Source organism: Fusarium coffeatum, assembly GCF_003316985.1.
Source record: "Fusarium coffeatum strain FIESC_28 chromosome Unknown BRIP53273_contig_52, whole genome shotgun sequence".
Lineage (NCBI taxonomy): Eukaryota > Fungi > Ascomycota > Sordariomycetes > Hypocreales > Nectriaceae > Fusarium > Fusarium coffeatum.
Window position 1 is genome coordinate 88,285 of NW_022157849.1, and position 15,987 is coordinate 104,271.

The 15,987-nt window shown below is 49.4% G+C and overlaps 6 protein-coding genes across 6 annotated transcripts; 1 reads left to right on the forward strand and 5 right to left on the reverse strand.

Moving 5' to 3' along the window:
• Positions 1-233: 233 nt before the first annotated feature.
• On the reverse strand, positions 234-1,531 carry FIESC28_02379 (uncharacterized protein; the record flags this gene model as incomplete). The annotated part of the gene is made up of 3 exons (XM_031156528.1): positions 234-305; positions 367-1,155; positions 1,256-1,531. The coding sequence occupies 3 exons, from the start codon at positions 1,529-1,531 to the stop codon at positions 234-236; spliced, it is 1,137 nt and encodes a 378-aa protein (XP_031019402.1).
• Positions 1,532-2,707: 1,176 nt separating this feature from the next.
• On the forward strand, positions 2,708-3,345 carry FIESC28_02380 (uncharacterized protein; the record flags this gene model as incomplete). Its single annotated transcript, XM_031156529.1, has 2 exons — positions 2,708-2,788; positions 2,920-3,345. 2 exons carry the CDS (start codon positions 2,708-2,710, stop codon positions 3,343-3,345), a joined length of 507 nt encoding a protein of 168 aa, XP_031019403.1.
• Positions 3,346-3,719: 374 nt separating this feature from the next.
• FIESC28_02381 (uncharacterized protein) lies at positions 3,720-4,355 on the reverse strand (the record flags this gene model as incomplete). The annotated part of the gene is made up of 2 exons (XM_031156530.1): positions 3,720-4,226; positions 4,302-4,355. 2 exons carry the CDS (start codon positions 4,353-4,355, stop codon positions 3,720-3,722), a joined length of 561 nt encoding a protein of 186 aa, XP_031019404.1.
• Positions 4,356-6,064: 1,709 nt separating this feature from the next.
• On the reverse strand, positions 6,065-7,314 carry FIESC28_02382 (uncharacterized protein; the record flags this gene model as incomplete). Its single annotated transcript, XM_031156531.1, has 3 exons — positions 6,065-6,689; positions 6,743-7,043; positions 7,113-7,314. The coding sequence occupies 3 exons, from the start codon at positions 7,312-7,314 to the stop codon at positions 6,065-6,067; spliced, it is 1,128 nt and encodes a 375-aa protein (XP_031019405.1).
• Positions 7,315-12,216: 4,902 nt separating this feature from the next.
• On the reverse strand, positions 12,217-13,209 carry FIESC28_02383 (uncharacterized protein; the record flags this gene model as incomplete). Its single annotated transcript, XM_031156532.1, has 3 exons — positions 12,217-12,608; positions 12,682-13,109; positions 13,181-13,209. 3 exons carry the CDS (start codon positions 13,207-13,209, stop codon positions 12,217-12,219), a joined length of 849 nt encoding a protein of 282 aa, XP_031019406.1.
• A 998-nt stretch (positions 13,210-14,207) lies between these two features.
• Positions 14,208-15,662, reverse strand: FIESC28_02384 (uncharacterized protein; the record flags this gene model as incomplete). Its single annotated transcript, XM_031156533.1, has 4 exons — positions 14,208-14,786; positions 14,839-14,969; positions 15,029-15,319; positions 15,383-15,662. The coding sequence occupies 4 exons, from the start codon at positions 15,660-15,662 to the stop codon at positions 14,208-14,210; spliced, it is 1,281 nt and encodes a 426-aa protein (XP_031019407.1).
• Between the last annotated feature and the right edge of the window lie 325 nt (positions 15,663-15,987).

A 15,987-nucleotide genomic window follows, 5' to 3' on the forward strand; every position in this document is an offset into this window, starting at 1 on the left:
TGGGCCGTTCCACCTATACCCGATCGTTCCGAAGCATGTCACTATCGAAACGTATTGCGTTATCTCAGGAATTCGAATGTTTCATAGGAATTGATTGTTTCGTCCGACTATCCGAGTGGTCCTTGGTCTAGTCCACCACAACCGAACAGAACCGGAATGTGTTCAACAGACATAGCACACGCGCTTCGCAGAACATACAAAGAAAACTCTCTCATTAGACGCATAATTACGGCTTACTCCTGCTTCTTGGCTGGTGGTGGACCGCCACCAGTAGTTGGGAGACCCATGAAGATCTTGAAATAGTCCTGTGACTCGCATCAGCAAACAACGTCAGAGAAACCGAGGGGGTCGTTTTGTAACACTTACATAAATCATCCACTGGAGTCCAGTCAGAGTACCGATCATGACAATTCGTACGGGGAGACCGTTCCAGAGACCACTAAAACCAATGTCCTTGTAGATCCTACCCATGGCGCTACCGAAAGCTTCTCCGGGTTGACGGTTTGAGTTCAACTTGCTGACCATGACATCGGCGGGATGGGAAACAATAGCACAGAGAATTCCAGCGAGGTAACCACCGGTGAAGGATACACCAGTTTGAGCAGCCTTGCTATAATCGCTCTTCTGACCGGGAAGACGATCATAGATCATCTCAACAATAGTTTCAAAGGAGGCAAACTTCATCATTGTGTAAGGAATCTGACGACCCCAGAGCGGATACAGACCCTTGTACAGACCAGCAACACCCTCCTTGCCTGTGACAGCACTGATGCCCTGGATAGTTCCAGTGTAGGGGTTTGGAATTGAGCCTTGCATACGGACCTTGACGGCTTCGAAGGGACAGAGAGCGAGGTCGGCGAGAAATTCAGCGGAGGCGGAGGCGGCAAGATAAAGGCCGGTCTTGTACTTGGTGGCAGCCTCGGGGCCAGCCATATCAGAGTATGTCTTCTTGAAGTACTCATACCAACCATACTTGAAAGCACCTTGAGCAGAATAGCCAAAGAGTGTAGGACTCCATCCAGTAAAGATACCACGGATACCCTCGGCACGGTAGATCTTGCCCCAGGCCTGAAAGTTGCTGGTGTAGAGCTTGGAATCAACTTGACGTCGGGTTTTCACAAGATCAAGAGGAGTAACAGCAGCATGAGTAAGGCCCTGGATTAGGTATATCAGTATAGGATATATATGAAGGAAGAGACTTGGACGATGGTATTGTCCATTCTCGTTAAAGCCTAGACCTGAACTGAGCACTTACACAAGCCATCAAACCGCCAAAGGTACAAGCAGCATAGTATTTGCCAGAGTACAACTCGATCTTTCCAGCTTTGGCCTGAGCCTTTGCGCTCGCCTTTTCAAATTCGGCTGTTGCTTCGGCGCTCAGTTGCTTTGCCTTACCCTTGGCATTTTCAACAACGGAAGAGTGCACGGGGAAGAGTTCGGCGCGAGCCTGATAACGAGTGCGGTTTGTTGCCGAGAGGGGGCTGTAGAACGCCCCTTGGAGGGCGTCCTTTGACGGATGCAACGGGGACATTTCATCTGTCCGATACAAACTGAGATGCGGTCTATTAGTGATACTTTGTTCAATCGGGGTGAAGATGTCCAATTGGCTGTCTATAGAAACGTAAGATGTCGAGATGGGAGGATGGAGGAGAGACAGGAAACAAAGATAAGGAACAGATGAGGAGGTTTCCCTATTGAGTCGACTGCTGTTCTCTGATGTGACACGGATGAATCGGCTGTGCGGATTGAGCTTGCCTTACCCGTTACGATGTTTCAGCTACAGCAATGAGCGAACCGAGATGTCCAGTTGCAGCGTCTTATGAAGAACGGTAGACAGAGAAGAGGAAATCGCTCAGTGAGACGGGAGAAGGGAACCAGCAATCATCAAGGGCAGGTTGGTCGCGCCTACCTATCTCACGGAGTTAAGGTGATGCATGCCAATTCCGTCCCGCCCATGAAAGTAAGAGGTATGACGCTTGTGGCAGGTACGATGGAGTGGACGGTGACATCACGCTTCACGATTGTCAGTTCTTTGATTCGCTGTTGCCATGATGAAGGAGTATCCCCTGTATGGTCGTATGCCTTGATGTTCTATCCATGTCCTTACCGCAGTGAATATCCTTCTACCGTCGATAAGTTGGTTCCACTTACACCGGATCCTATCTCAGGACGCTAATGAAAGAAACTCCGTAGCGGGACGATCCACAGATTGCAGATGGGGCCCGTTCATGATTTTAAGTTAGTGGGGTCAGCTGAAGGTTTGCTGCCTTGGGGAAAGCTATTGCATGCTTTATTTCTGTAGCTCGGCTTCTAGTAGCCACAATGACAGAATAAGCGACACAATCAAGTACCATCAAGTACGTGGTTTACCCAGACAATTCGTTGATTTTAAACAAGTCGTTGCCCAGTGGAATATTGATCAAAATACACGATAAAGTATTAGATTCGTTAGTCACAATCATTTAAAAGAACATCGACTCTTATACTGTTAGTGGTTTAGCTCATCATCCCATCTGTGTCATGATAACCTAACGAAAAAAAAGCTGTGCCCCACCATCTGTCGAGTCTTTTGCGTGACTGTGACTTAGACCTGCCCCGCGACCCTTCAACACCCCGACATTTCAATCAGACCCAACCCGAATGACAAAATCCCTTCTACTCTCTCGTTGAACTTTCGATACATTTTTCTGTCATCAATTTCTTCATTATGGCTACTGCTACTGCCACCACTACAATGTCTGACGCGACACGTCCCCTCGTTACAAAGTGGTCTTCGAGATATCGTGGGGTATGTTTCTTTGTCCGAACTCGCTCATGATACCCCTTTATACCGAGAGCTTCAGGGATACAATATCCAAATAGAGCTCATTGCATCTATGGGGTGTCTATCGATAATCAAGCATAACTGATGCGCTGCAGGCTACCGTCGAAGACCTTGACCCCCCAGCCGCGCTGTCTCTCAATCCCTCCGATGCCATTTCTCTAGCACTCCTCTCCGCCTTCGAGCGCGATTACACCCACTTGACCATCGTTGACTCCGAGACACGTGCTCTCCTGGGTTACATCTCTATCCCACACTTGCAGTCGTTACTCGACTCAGGCAAGGTCAAGCCCAACGACCCTCTTTCGACCGCCATGACACGTTTCCAGCGCAAGGGCCGCAGCTACAAGGTCATCACCATGGAGACCACCCTTGAAGAGCTCGAGGACTTCTACCGTGGAGGTGTGACCGATGGGCCTTGGAAGGAGGAATTTGCTGTTGTTACGGACGAAAAGAGAAGGTTTGTCCTTGGCGTTGCGACGGTGCAGGATCTTGAGGAGTTTGTGAAGCGAAGACCCGAGTAAACGGTGCCATCTTCCTGCAAGGGGAATAAGGGCTTATAGTATAGGTTGGATGGAAGACGACAAAAAGAAAAGACATGGGCACCTTGAATTGGCGTTGGGGAATAATGATCTAAACATCATGAAGGCTGTGGTAGGCTTGTCGCAGCCTGTCAAGCAGGAAAGCTGCTTTCAACATAGCGCAATGCCCTGGGGACAATGAACCTTGATGGACATTACTTTTAAATACCGAATGCTGGCCATTTCTGCAGGCCACATCTTCATCAATCAAGTATATTTATTTCTTGACAGTGTTATCTAGGTACTTGAGGGAGAGCGTGGTCTTCATGTCGTTAATCATCTATCCGTGCCGGCCAGGTAACTTGAATTCTCCATATCTAACCCTGGTAGTCGTAGATGAGCTTGGCGGTGACTCTCTTGTCACCCTTGGTCACCACAATGTGCCTGACATATCTCCTCTCGCCCTTGATCTCCTCAAATCCCCAGATCTGAGTAGCGACCCAGCCATTGTCGACGCTCTCGGCGATACTCTGGATGAACTTGCCCTCGCCCTCAACAAGCCAGCCCTCCTTGAGAAAGTCGTCCTCAACCTCATCAAGAGTAATGAAACGGGAACGGCCCTTGACGGCACCGAAAAGCCAGTCAGAGTGCTCACGCTCCTCAAAGTCAAGACACCGGTTCTCCTGGGTGCTTGACAAGCCAGAAGCGGTCTGGGTGATGTCGACGTGAGTGAACACGTCTGTGGAAGTGTTTGGTGGCTTAGGAGGGGCATTGTACTGGTTGACATCGATAGTAATTGAAGCCAAGCCGATGCCCTTGCGAGTAAGGTAGCCGATGCCCTGCAGAGCGAGAATAGGCTCTGAACTATCGGACAGATTCTTGTTCTAATGCGCGTTGCTGTCAGTCTCATGGTTCATCTATAGCATTATTATGTATTGAGTGGAAGGGTATAAACATACGAGGAGCCATTTACCACTGAAGTCAGTGATGGTCTTTTCAGCGGGGGCAGCCATTGTTGGGTATGTTGAGTTCAAGTCAAAGAAGATATGTCTTTGGTGTAGGTAGGGAGATTGAAAGAGCAATGACTTTTTGTTGGGAGAAGTGAATATTGTATAGTCGACTAGCGATTGAGGTCGGATGTTGTTTGGTAAGGCTGGGCTGAGCTGAGCTGGCGGGTTGTGGATCGAAATGACGCTATCAAACTGCAGATGCGCTTTCCTCAGGTATAAATAGTCTATGTGGTACAAGCAACTTCCAGTTCAAGGTTCAAAATGAATGGGGAAAGTACCAATGGCATGCTAGAACCGCGCCTTCTTGGTTGGACATTCGCTACAATTTATATGCTTCCTTCCGGTGAGGCCAAGCATTCTATGTCAATCACAAGCAACACCGAGCAATGACACAAAACGCCGAGGTCAATGAAACAGCCAATGGCAGGGTTATGTTTGTTCTCTTCTACGGGCAATGCCTCTTGATTCTGTTTGAGCTTTAGGTAACCTCAAGCTACTAGGTACCTATACAAAAGTGGTAGGTGAATGGAAGCACATGATAGGGGTACTACGTACGTCGATGTAGGATCCTCTCAGTGCGGGGTTAAATCAAAATAGAGGCTGAGCAATTATTTACTACCTATCCGCATACTCATATGATGCACAAGAGGGATGTCCAACTTGGAGCTACAAGGGTCATGCAGTTCAGATATGGAAGTTGTGTCCGTGCCTAAGGTAGTCCAAGGTATAGACTATGGGGATAAATACATGTCTCCCATTGCCAAGCTTCATCATGTCTCTGGTGCGACCAAATGCTCAAGGCTGAAAAGCAGTACTATCAATGTATAAAGGCAAGTTGCTAATATAATAGTAGAAATATAATAATATGTATGCGAAGTAATACTCGTTTAAAACGAAGCACCCAATGATAAAGATAATGTCAGCACTTAAAGTCATCTTGTTGACTACCCCTTGCAGGATGATTGATGCCCCCAAAATTGAATTGATATGAATCGAATTCAATCGAACCAGGCCAGGTCAACTCTCATTGCCAATGTTCACGACGTCGACCAAGAAATCTCAACCAGGATCACATCCCCGCATCGTCAATCCTTAATCTCCACCACTGAGTACAACTCAACTAGAACCATTTTTGTTTTTTTCTCCCACATGCCTCCTTCGTAAACCTCGGCTCAATCATGAATCTCTCAGCCTCTTCATCAATAACTAGGCTGAGCCCTGCTTTGAAACCCCCCAGAATCCGTAAGAACATGCGTACGCAGTGTTGTTACACAGCAGCCTTACAGCCAAGAACGAGAATCGTATGCAAAATCCATCTTGAATATGCAATGTATTTGGCTGTATTATTAGTCTACCCTCTACTGGGTACACTCGTCATCCCACGACTTTCGCCTCCCGCAACTCCAATGTACAGGTCGTGCTTATAACTTCTTTGTCTACCTCCCCAGGCATCATCATCATCATCTGCTGGCAGTTCTCGTTTGACAGACACTAAATCTGCTGCAGCTCGATTCTGCCGGATCTTCTCACCGCCGCTCTTCATTCCTGTGGCTTTCCATTGCCCCGGGTATCGTCTCTTTCCAGCAACAAGCGGAATCTTCGCTAAGTCGAGTTCATGCAAGAAACAAGTCAAAATCTGGATATCCGTACATGCCATGCACATCATGTTATGCCATGCCGCATCTGTATTCTTTTTCTTCTTCGTCATCCTCTCAAGGCCACCACTTCATCCTCTTGTAGCTTTCAATCACCTCCTCGATCAGCTCCTTGGTAAGTGTTGGCTTCTTGTACTCAAAGCCTAATAGCGTCTTCAGACGCGTTCCATCCATGCTGAGATCCGTATCTTTGAGCAGCTCCTTCTCCATGAATGGGGTCAATGGTCCTGGTCGCGTGATGCCCGCATCGGCCAGAAGATCCGCCCATGGTCCCAGAAGTTCGTCGTTGACATCGTCTACAACACTGTCGAGGTTAAGACGCGCAAAGGTGCTGATGAGCTGGCCCTGGAAACCTGTCTCAATCTTGAAGATGTCGCCAATGATGGTCGCTATGGTGCCTTGACTTGTCGCGCCTTCGTCCACTATGTTAAGAATGGGAATCTTGCCCATGCTGGCTTCATCCCACTTCGCCTTGCCGGCGTCGTACCAAGCTGCGATATCCCACAGGGCGCGTGTGACATCGTCGATGTGTGCTGTGTTAGTTCGGAGATCTTTAGTCCAAAGCCACTTCATTTCGTCCTCCAGATGCTGGTAGGTACGAGCCATGCACAGTGCTGTCGCAACCCACTGAGAAGCATAAGGCCCGTATACATGTGGTAGGCGCACAATTATAAGGTTGAGTCTGGGAAGCCACATTAGTACACAAGACGTTGAGAAGTTCTGGTCCCACCATACCCTTCGATTTTGGAGAGTTCCTCCTCGGCTTGCAGCTTAAAGACAGCAATGCGGTTCCATGGCTTCAGCTTATCGCCTTCTTTGCTTGGAGACGAGTCCGATTTGTACACCATTCCTGTGCTGAGCTCGACAAAGGCCTTTACACCTCGTTTCGCTGCCTCTTGACCCACGGCAATTGAAAGATTCAAAGACCTCAGCTTGTAAACTTCATCCTCTTGCGAATATCTCGTCTCGCCACCACAGTTAAAAACATAATCCCATTGCTTTCCGTCAGGTCGGTCAAAGATTCTTGCTAATCCTTCTAGAAGAGGGGAAACGAATGGTTAGCAAACTAATCAAGGTAATACGAGTAAGCAGCACGAAATCTTACCGGGTCGGCTGGCATCAGCTTGCATGAACTTGTCCTGCGAACAAGCTTCGGAGAACTCAGGAGCCAGCCATGCCAATTGAGGCAGAACTTTGTCGACAAGTCTTACGTCGGAAGCGAGTTCATTCTGGTGTATATGGAGGGCCAGGAAGCGGCCGATATAGCCAAGCCCTCCAATGATCAAGACCGAAGGCTTCTCGGCCATAGTCGTGAGAGTTGTGGCGGTCGAATCGTAATATTATAATCGTGCGCGAACGTGGGGTCGAGATGAGAGTGCAGATGTCTCGACGTCGGCGGCGCAGAAGCGAGCAATTGGAGGGCGAAGATCCAAGAGAAAAAAGTAAAACAGACAAAATACGCCTCGACGTCTAATGTTTAGTTTAACAGGATGCTGAACCAAGACGGCAAATGGCTGCTGTGTGAGGAATATCGAGCCTGGGTACAGTACTGGAACGAGATTATTCGGCCTCAGGGGGTAGAGAGGGTTCCAGTTGAGTAAAGGTACGCCAGCCAAGAGGTCCCACGGGTGCCAACGTTGGACGGATATGCGAGAATCGGTGTGATTTAGCGTTGGTCGAAGCGAGGTCGTTCGGGTCTCTGGTGGTAGAGTGGGCTGGGCAATGACCTAGCTCAGTAGTTTGATTGTGAGAAGAAGGGCCGCAACCTGGCAGGGGAGTCAGGCACGTAAGTACGTAGGTATTTATTAGGACATCAAGGAGAAAGAAGTGCTAGGACATGCAATAGCACAGGTCTAGTGCTGTACTTAATATTGAGCCCCAAAAGTGCTGGTGTGACGACGGCGTAAAGGCGATGTGCGGGAGCAAAGGGGAACAAGTTTGATCCAAGGCGGGAAGGTAACGGGAGGACGGACGGAAGACGGAACCAGATGGGCGGGATGCGCGGTGGGAGGAGTGGAGGGAAACACGATCAACAGATGTAGTGTAGTATGAAGGCCGGTAGCAATTTCAACTTTTGCGAGGGCACGAGGCGACGCACCAACCGCTTTCTGGGACGAGCGATGGGTGACCAGGGGCTTGAACTAACGTTGAAATATGTATTCGAATCCTCCGAAACCTCTTGCTTTTCTCTTGAACGATCGAAACAAAATCACCAAGCCGAGCAAGAATATGCACCAGAGTACTGAAAGCAGGCAAGAAATAGCAATGTCCTTATTCGGTCCTCGAAACTGCGTTGATGAGGGAGAGGGTGGATCTCGGTGGAAGAGACGAGGGGAAGAATCGGCCAGTGTAAGAGTGAGTGGGATGTAATGTGGACTCCTTTCCCAGCAAAAGGGGCCCAGGTTTTGATGCTGGCTGGTCTCTAGTTTAATGAGGGGCGCAATGTGGGTTTATGGACGTAAAAGGCCCTGTCAAAGGGTTAACCTTTATGCCCTACCGATGTCAGGCACCAAGCTGTTCTTCCATCAGTCGCTTACGAGACTGAGACTCTTGTTTCATGATACCTGTCGACCTCGGAGTCTCGTGCCTTAACAAGGCTACCTTGTATTGACTCTGAGCATGTATATATGAAGTCTCTAGCAGACTCGATGGCGGCATGCATTTGTAGAACAAGTACAATAGGCCGAAGGAAATGCTGGCCTGAAAGATGAGTTAAGAAAGCAAGTGGGTGGCCTGTGGAGGGGTCCTTTCAACTCATGTACAGTACATGCAGTGTACATGACCCTGTACTGTTGAGAGATCCATAGTCCGCTCGACTATGTATGTAGTCCATTCCTAGTCCAAGATCAAGGCTCTCGTCGAAGCATAGCTCTTTGCTTGGCTTGATCTTCAGTTCGATATCGTGGGATCGAAGCCGTTCCTATCATCTTCGCTGCTTTTGCCATTATTTCAGCAGTCTCTCGGCAGTCAATCTTGGCAAGAGTCTAATAAGTGCGTCTCAGATGCGAGTCAAGACAGAAACAGTTGGGAGTCTTGCTAAAGGAAATGGGCTGCAAAAAGGTGCAAAGATCCAAACTGTATTAGACCAGTGGGGGTAACAGTCCCCTAACTTGGCTGGCGGAGATACAAATTGGCGGTCATGCGGCTGGACGACCAGAGCTGCAGGATGGATTTGCAAGATGCCCCGTTCATCATATCGCTGGGCTAGCACCTAGCTACCGAACATGCAGTGGGCCTCCATGTTCGTCATTGCCATTGTGACAAGGGACATGCCGGCATGACAGGGATTGAGAAGCATGACAATCGCCGTCCTTGCCTGAGACGACGTATGCGTACCTCCTACGTACACTTCTGAAAATTGTAAACAGTCTTGTCCCGTTGCATAGACTGGCGATATATAAATCTGGGCGACTGACTACAAGAGTCTGGGCGCATTTGGACAACACCCGTTCGCTGATCGTCTTGGGGGCAAGTACAGGTTGATGGAAATATAAGTCAACACCATCCACACGGGCGGTCAAATATCCAATTCCTAGTACTTGGTTGGACACGATACTTATTTCTGGATCACGCATTCTCGACGTACGGCATGCTAAAGAACACGTCCTTGGTTCAGGATCATCTCTGCATGGGATACACTTAAGCTAGCGAAGCGTGTCTGATTTGTTGCGCCGCGAGACCAGGCTAAGAATGCCATGTTGCCTTCATCCAATTGTTATGGCGAAATTCGTGGTCTCTGATAGAGATTGGCATGATGAGCTTGCGCTGGCCTACATGCCAATCTTCTGACATACTTTCTCAGTTGGGTTGAGAGACCAAGCAATGGTTGCCGTGTGAGGGGTAATGAACTGTCGATGTACTGTACTTTGAGGTCTTGCAAGAGCTTAGCGCTGAATACTGGCATGCCTGTCGATCCTAAGATCCCGTTCGGGCCGCCACAGGGCCATCTTGATCTTTTTACTTTCAGAAAAGTGGTAGGTGCTGAACGCAACCGGGCCAAATAGTCAACAGGCCAAGCCACGCTGAGCTTTGGCGTTCGATATCCGACGTCCATCCAGCTTGTTTGTGATTTTGCTGTGTGCCTGAAGCGAAGGCTGAGGAGGCTGGGGGTTCGATCAGGGGACACGGCAGGCGGCTGCGTCTGTCAAGTGGGCATGTGGCAAGCGGCAGGAACAGGAACGGCACGATGCGGGGTTCTGTTTTTCTAGAATTCTTCCATTCGCTTGTCTGTCTACCAATGGTGGGAAATTGAATGTTGTGACAGTTCTAGAAAAACTGAGGAATGAAAGGTAACAAAAATTGGAGTAGTGGTTGAAGCAAACGGAATCAACACATGGAAGTCTCACATCGATGTATGTCAAGTTTCAAGCGGCAGTCAACCCCTTCCTTCCTACCCTCCCAGGCCTGGACTAACTGTTGTCAATATCCCGCCCAGGTCTTGGCCTAGCTGAGGGAAGGAGCCAGTTACCTACTATAGCCCTGTACTTCCCAAGTCGGCCAAAGCACTCCTACCATTCACATCCACCCTCGGGATAACAAACGAAAGCTAAACCATCTAACCCAGCGATCTACTCGCTGTGAGATCCAATACCATGGTCAAGAAATTACATGTCATCTCACTATCGTCCCTAGCGACCTTTCAAAAACTCAATGGATTTAGCCCCTATCTTAGCATACAGTTCAGCACTATACGGCGCCTTCGTCGACGCCACGCCTAGCTAACGGGTAAAGTACAGTACCAACATCAATAAGTCCAGGCGCCTAAGACATTTAACAGCGTACGTGCACGCATACAACAGGTCTTTGGACCATTGAGGACGAGGTTAATATTTAGATCCGACTAACATGCACCAAAACTCCGGGATCCGCAAGGCCTTGTCTGCATGACATGCGCAACACAGACCTCAATGCGGCTATGGAGCAAGCAAAGCGAGCGAGCAATCGAGAACTACGTATCCGTAACGCGATCCGTGTCGTCCTCGGATCACTGTTGAACATCGCTACGAATTTTATCGCCGGCTCTCTGCCTCACATTCCACCTCCGAAACCCGTTTCACCAAGCCGAGTTCCTTGATCTTTCCTACACGACTTCTCCAGCCCCATACCATCACTGATGGTGTCTGGGTGCCAAGGTCTCACTGTTCTTTGACGCTGTCCTCTGTCATATCTGACGAGACAGGGCTGTCTAGCTGCTGCATCTGTAACCACTTCCCCGTCTTCAGCCCGGCCTCAAGCTCGCGCCCACCCCTGATCAAGGGTGGGACCCCCTTCATCGCTAAGATCCTTCAGAGAACATCATATGGCAGCATCGGTGCCTTGTGCAAAAGGCTACTGCCTTTCACTAATCTCGCAAAGTCGTGTTCATGCATTTCTGCAGAACGTGTGATGTCTCTGACTCAGAAGGAACTGAGTCCATGTTCTTTAGCGTGGCCTGGCGCACTACGCGAATAACCATGCTAGCCGCCATCTGTTGGCCAGTACTGTACAGTAGAAGTAGAGCCTTACTACGTATGAGCTCGATGTTGACTGTAACAAGGAGCCGCGGCCAGCCATAGCGGAGGGTGATGGCTCGAGTTGTTGTTCTCAAACGTCCAAAATTCTATGTAGCTGGAAGTGTTTATGGATGCTTCACCCGATCAACTGTGTGTATTTTTGCACTCATTGCCAATTTACAACACGACCTTCGCTTTGATGATAGAACCTGATCGACGTCCAGGATCGAACTTAGCCAATGGTCCCGCTAGCCCCTGCAAAGACGCTCAGGACGCGTTGAAGCTAATGCTAATGCTATACTAATCTAAGTAACCACTTCACCTCCATATACGTGTTACTCTATGTACTATTCTCTACGGGAAAACGGGCCGGTCCAGCGATGCGCAGGTTAATCGATCTCGACTTACAATGGGATTAGAGAGTTTTGCCATGTGCTTTGAACATGAAATTTTCCCCGGTTTGTTCACAGTAGATAGAGTTCGTAACAGTGATGTCAGAGCATGTATATCATATCCATGCCTCCAAGTCCTGCAAGGCAAGCAGTTCGCTGTAAAGTGTAAAGAGGCTATCAAAGGGAACTTGCCTGCCAGGTCTGCTCTACTCACTCCAGAACAGATGGTGTTTATTTGCAATGCCACAAAGGTTGTAAACAGTCTATCGAACGTATTGCTCTTAGAAAACGCCACATAAGACGAGCAGGAGGTTTTGTACACCAATCATCTCCTCATGCTTCCAATAAGCTCTCGCTGTGCTTCGCGATCCCGTGCCCCTTCGCTCAAGCTTCCAATACTCCTCAAGTCACCCACGACGTCCTTGGCCTTGCCAAAGTAAACCTCTTGCAGGAGATTGCGCATCTTGAGCTCCATATCCTCAACCAACCGTCCGACGTTGGCAATGTGGCTATCGTCGTTCTCGACAGGGAGATCCTGCTCGACCTGGCGTGTCATGTTGCCGCTGAGGTCCATCTCGCCCAGATTACCACCACCAGTCGACAGCGTCAGGATCACGGTAGATGTGAGCTTGTAGTGAGTGCTTCGTCCTCGCTCGATAGCTTCGAAAACATGAATGGAGTCCCAGACACCCTCGGAATTGCCACCTTGGGGAGAAGCTGCAATTAGATGCCCAGTTAGCGTTCGCGGTTCAAAAAACAGACATGCAGTTATAACAGGAGAGTCTCTCACCTTTCTTAAGAAGGACAACGCCTGCAAATCCATCGTCGAGATTCCAGAAGTAAACACTGCTCACGCCGCCTTCGTAATACAGGTCGCGATAGACATCGAAGGCCTCGTTCGCCTTAACTTCCATCTTGCGAACACGCTCGCTTGGGATCGCACCCTCGCCTGCGCCCTCGTTTCCACCTGCGCCTACACCACCAGAGCCAGCCTCATCCAGGGGCGGGTCAAACTGGTTGGACCATGGAGAGCGGTAGCTGTCGCCATCGCGATTGTAGTCGCAAAGGAGGTAGTCTCGGCCAGTCTGCTTGCAGCGGCGCACGGTAAGGGGCTGGTCGACGGACGAGAGGAGATCTTCGGTCAGGTCAGGGGCGATGGAGATGATGGCGTTGAGATGGTCGGTTGTCTGCTTGGGATTGAGACGGCGCAGGAGGTCGCTACGGATGAAACGGTCAGCTATAAGGGGAAAACGTCATTGCGCGAAAGGCAGAGAGAGGCAGAGGCTTACAGAGCTGAGTCAAAGGGGTCGACAGCCATTGTAGCGGGTTGTTGTGTCGTTTTGCTATGGCCGTCCAGAAGTTGTTGATTTCTTGTTATTGTCGGTTACGAAGGGTCCAGTGGTTTGCAGGTAATGCACTGTGTCGAGGTGAAGCTCTGCGACATTATGGAGTAGCGGGGTCGCCTGGAGCTCCGTGTGGAGTACGTACTTGACCTTCAATGTAAGCTCAAGATCCATGGTTATTCCCGACTACCTTCATACTAACGTTAGGGACTCAAAACAAACATATTTCGGAGGCATATACTAACCACAGCATGTAACTGACGGGTTAGCTTCTCAGAATCTAAAAGCGTTCAGGCTTTTGTAACAACGTGAAATGGGACTAGCGATAGTATCATATATAAGGTAGTCAGACAACAAAGTATCAGGGTATAAGGAAATAGAATTCGATTAAATCAAAATAAAGCCTCATTCTTAAGAAAGATAAAGTCAAGCCGTCGACAACACCTTTGTCAGGCAAATAGTACCATGTCAGAAGGTTAATAATCAACGAAAAGGCCAACTAGTCGCATGCTCAACCTCTCTCTGATCCAGTACCCAGAATACGTCCATCCACCGCCTTAACGTCGACCTGGTCCTCTCCAGTAGTTCGTGTTGTGGCCCATGTGGACAACTCCTCTCGCGTCGCTTCAAGAATCTCATAAAATAGCAAAACAAAGTGCGTATCTCCCTCACTGCTCGCAAGTTCCAGTTCGCACCACTTTCCCAACTCACAATACAGCCAGTTTCGCCTCCAACGCCGCGCCCGGAAAATCCACCAGTGGGCGAATCGCCAAAGTGACCTCGAAATTTTGATAAAAGAAACCGATGACATTCGTCGTTCCAATAAGCCTTGTTTCAAGCAGGCCGCAGCTGCCCACAAGCCGCTGATAGCTGACTCGTTGATCTGCGCAATATGGAATTGCGCTTCTCAAGACGTGAGAACCTGCTGACCGGAGCAGGCTCTTTACGGTTATAAGGTCTCGGTGTTGAATGTTCATTCGATGCTGCTATCGCACAAAAGACAATGGGCTTTCTCAGTCCAGGTCTTGTCGCCACCTGTTACATTTGGGCGTAGATCACGGATCTCCCAAGCCGTAGGACCTTCTTGCATCTTGAGAGTAGCCTCAAAGAGCCCTGCGTAAGGCTTCTCTACAGTCTTCTTCTTGCGACCCTTCTTGTTCGCCCCTTTGGCTGATGCTGCAGCGATAGATCTTGCTGGTGTCGGTCCAGGTGTGGGAGTTTCGGTGTCTCTGGGCGTTTCACGCATGCCCTTCTTCACGTGAACATTATCTTGTGTCTCGCCAGAGCGCACGTCGATCGTTGGCTGTGTCTCTTTTTCTTCGGCATCGGTGGGCGAAAGGGGACGTGTTGCTTCTTCGGGTTTTTCTTCTTTGACAGTCGCTCCCTCGGTCCGGTGAGGTTTGTCGGTGCCCAATCGTTCGAAAACCTTCATGAGTACGTCATGGACCATGCATTCGCGGTGCATCCATTTCCCACATTCCGAACTCGTACATCCTATAAGTGTTTTATCCGGGTTTGCAGGGGTTTGGCATTTGCACATGATATCAACCGACTGTGTGAACGTTAGTTTAAGTCAATGGAAAGCAGGCTACCTCGCAACATACCGAGAGCTGCGAGTTACGACAGTCGTATGCTTGGCGCCAATATAGAGCGTCCTGGATCTCCTCGTCGTCTGACTCTATCCATTGGTTGACGGAAGCGGGCGCCGTTACACTGACGACGTTGATGATATCCACTTAAATCATTGGTCAGTTGCGTTGCGGTAAGGATGTCAGTCAGCATTCTGGAACATACTGTGGTTGGACGCGATCAGTTCGTTGCGGCCATGGTATGGTTGGCGGCCCTGAACAGTCTTCTTGCCATCGATAGTACCCTGAGGTAGCTCGTCAGGCCAGTACATCCAGTAGACACGGGCATAGACATGGTGCTCGTCGGAGGCTCGAATCTCGAGGATGCGCGCTACCCATTCTTCTCTGTTATCTCTCTTCTCATAGTCGCCATGTTCGTTCTGGGCCTTCTGATGCTCAACCGTTGTTTCGTTCGCGACATACACGAAACCCTCACTGTAGTATTTAATGCTATTAACTAGCAGACATTAGCCGTAAGCCCCTCAAATATCGTGCTGTCTGGATTCCATTGAGTACTTACGGACGAAGCTATTGTAGCGCGTCATATCTTGCCATCGCTTGCCAGGCTCAACTGTGTAATACAAGTCCATCGTGTCATGGGTCTTGAAGCTTCCCGTTGGAGAGAAGGGTGAAATTTGGATTTGAACTCGCTTATCGTCATCTTGGCCGTCGCGCTTCCGCTTCTTGTTTTTATGACGTTCTTGTTCTGCGCGCGATGGATTATTCGCGTAATTAATTGAGAAGGGACATTCTGCGCGATTCTCCTCCCCAACAGATCGCGATCGTTTGCGATTGCTCATTGTGGCGTTTTGATGCGGTTGGGTATGACCGCGTCGGAGGTGGAGAGAGAAGGAGGGGTTTCGGGCGACAGAGAGCGAATAGCGCGATGAAAGGGCGATGAAAACGACGAGACGGATATGAGGAAGATGGAGAAATGATTGTTTGGATGTGGCGTAGCCAATTTTTGATGGCGCGTTGTATGTGAAGCCGAGCCCAAGCTGTCTGTCTGTGAGCGACAGATCGCGGCGTGCGATGTCCTGTGCACGTAAGGCTCGATTTGTCTAGGTGAGCAACGTCGCAATCTGCGGAAGAACTAACGTTAAGAATCGGGCCAAAAGCACAAAG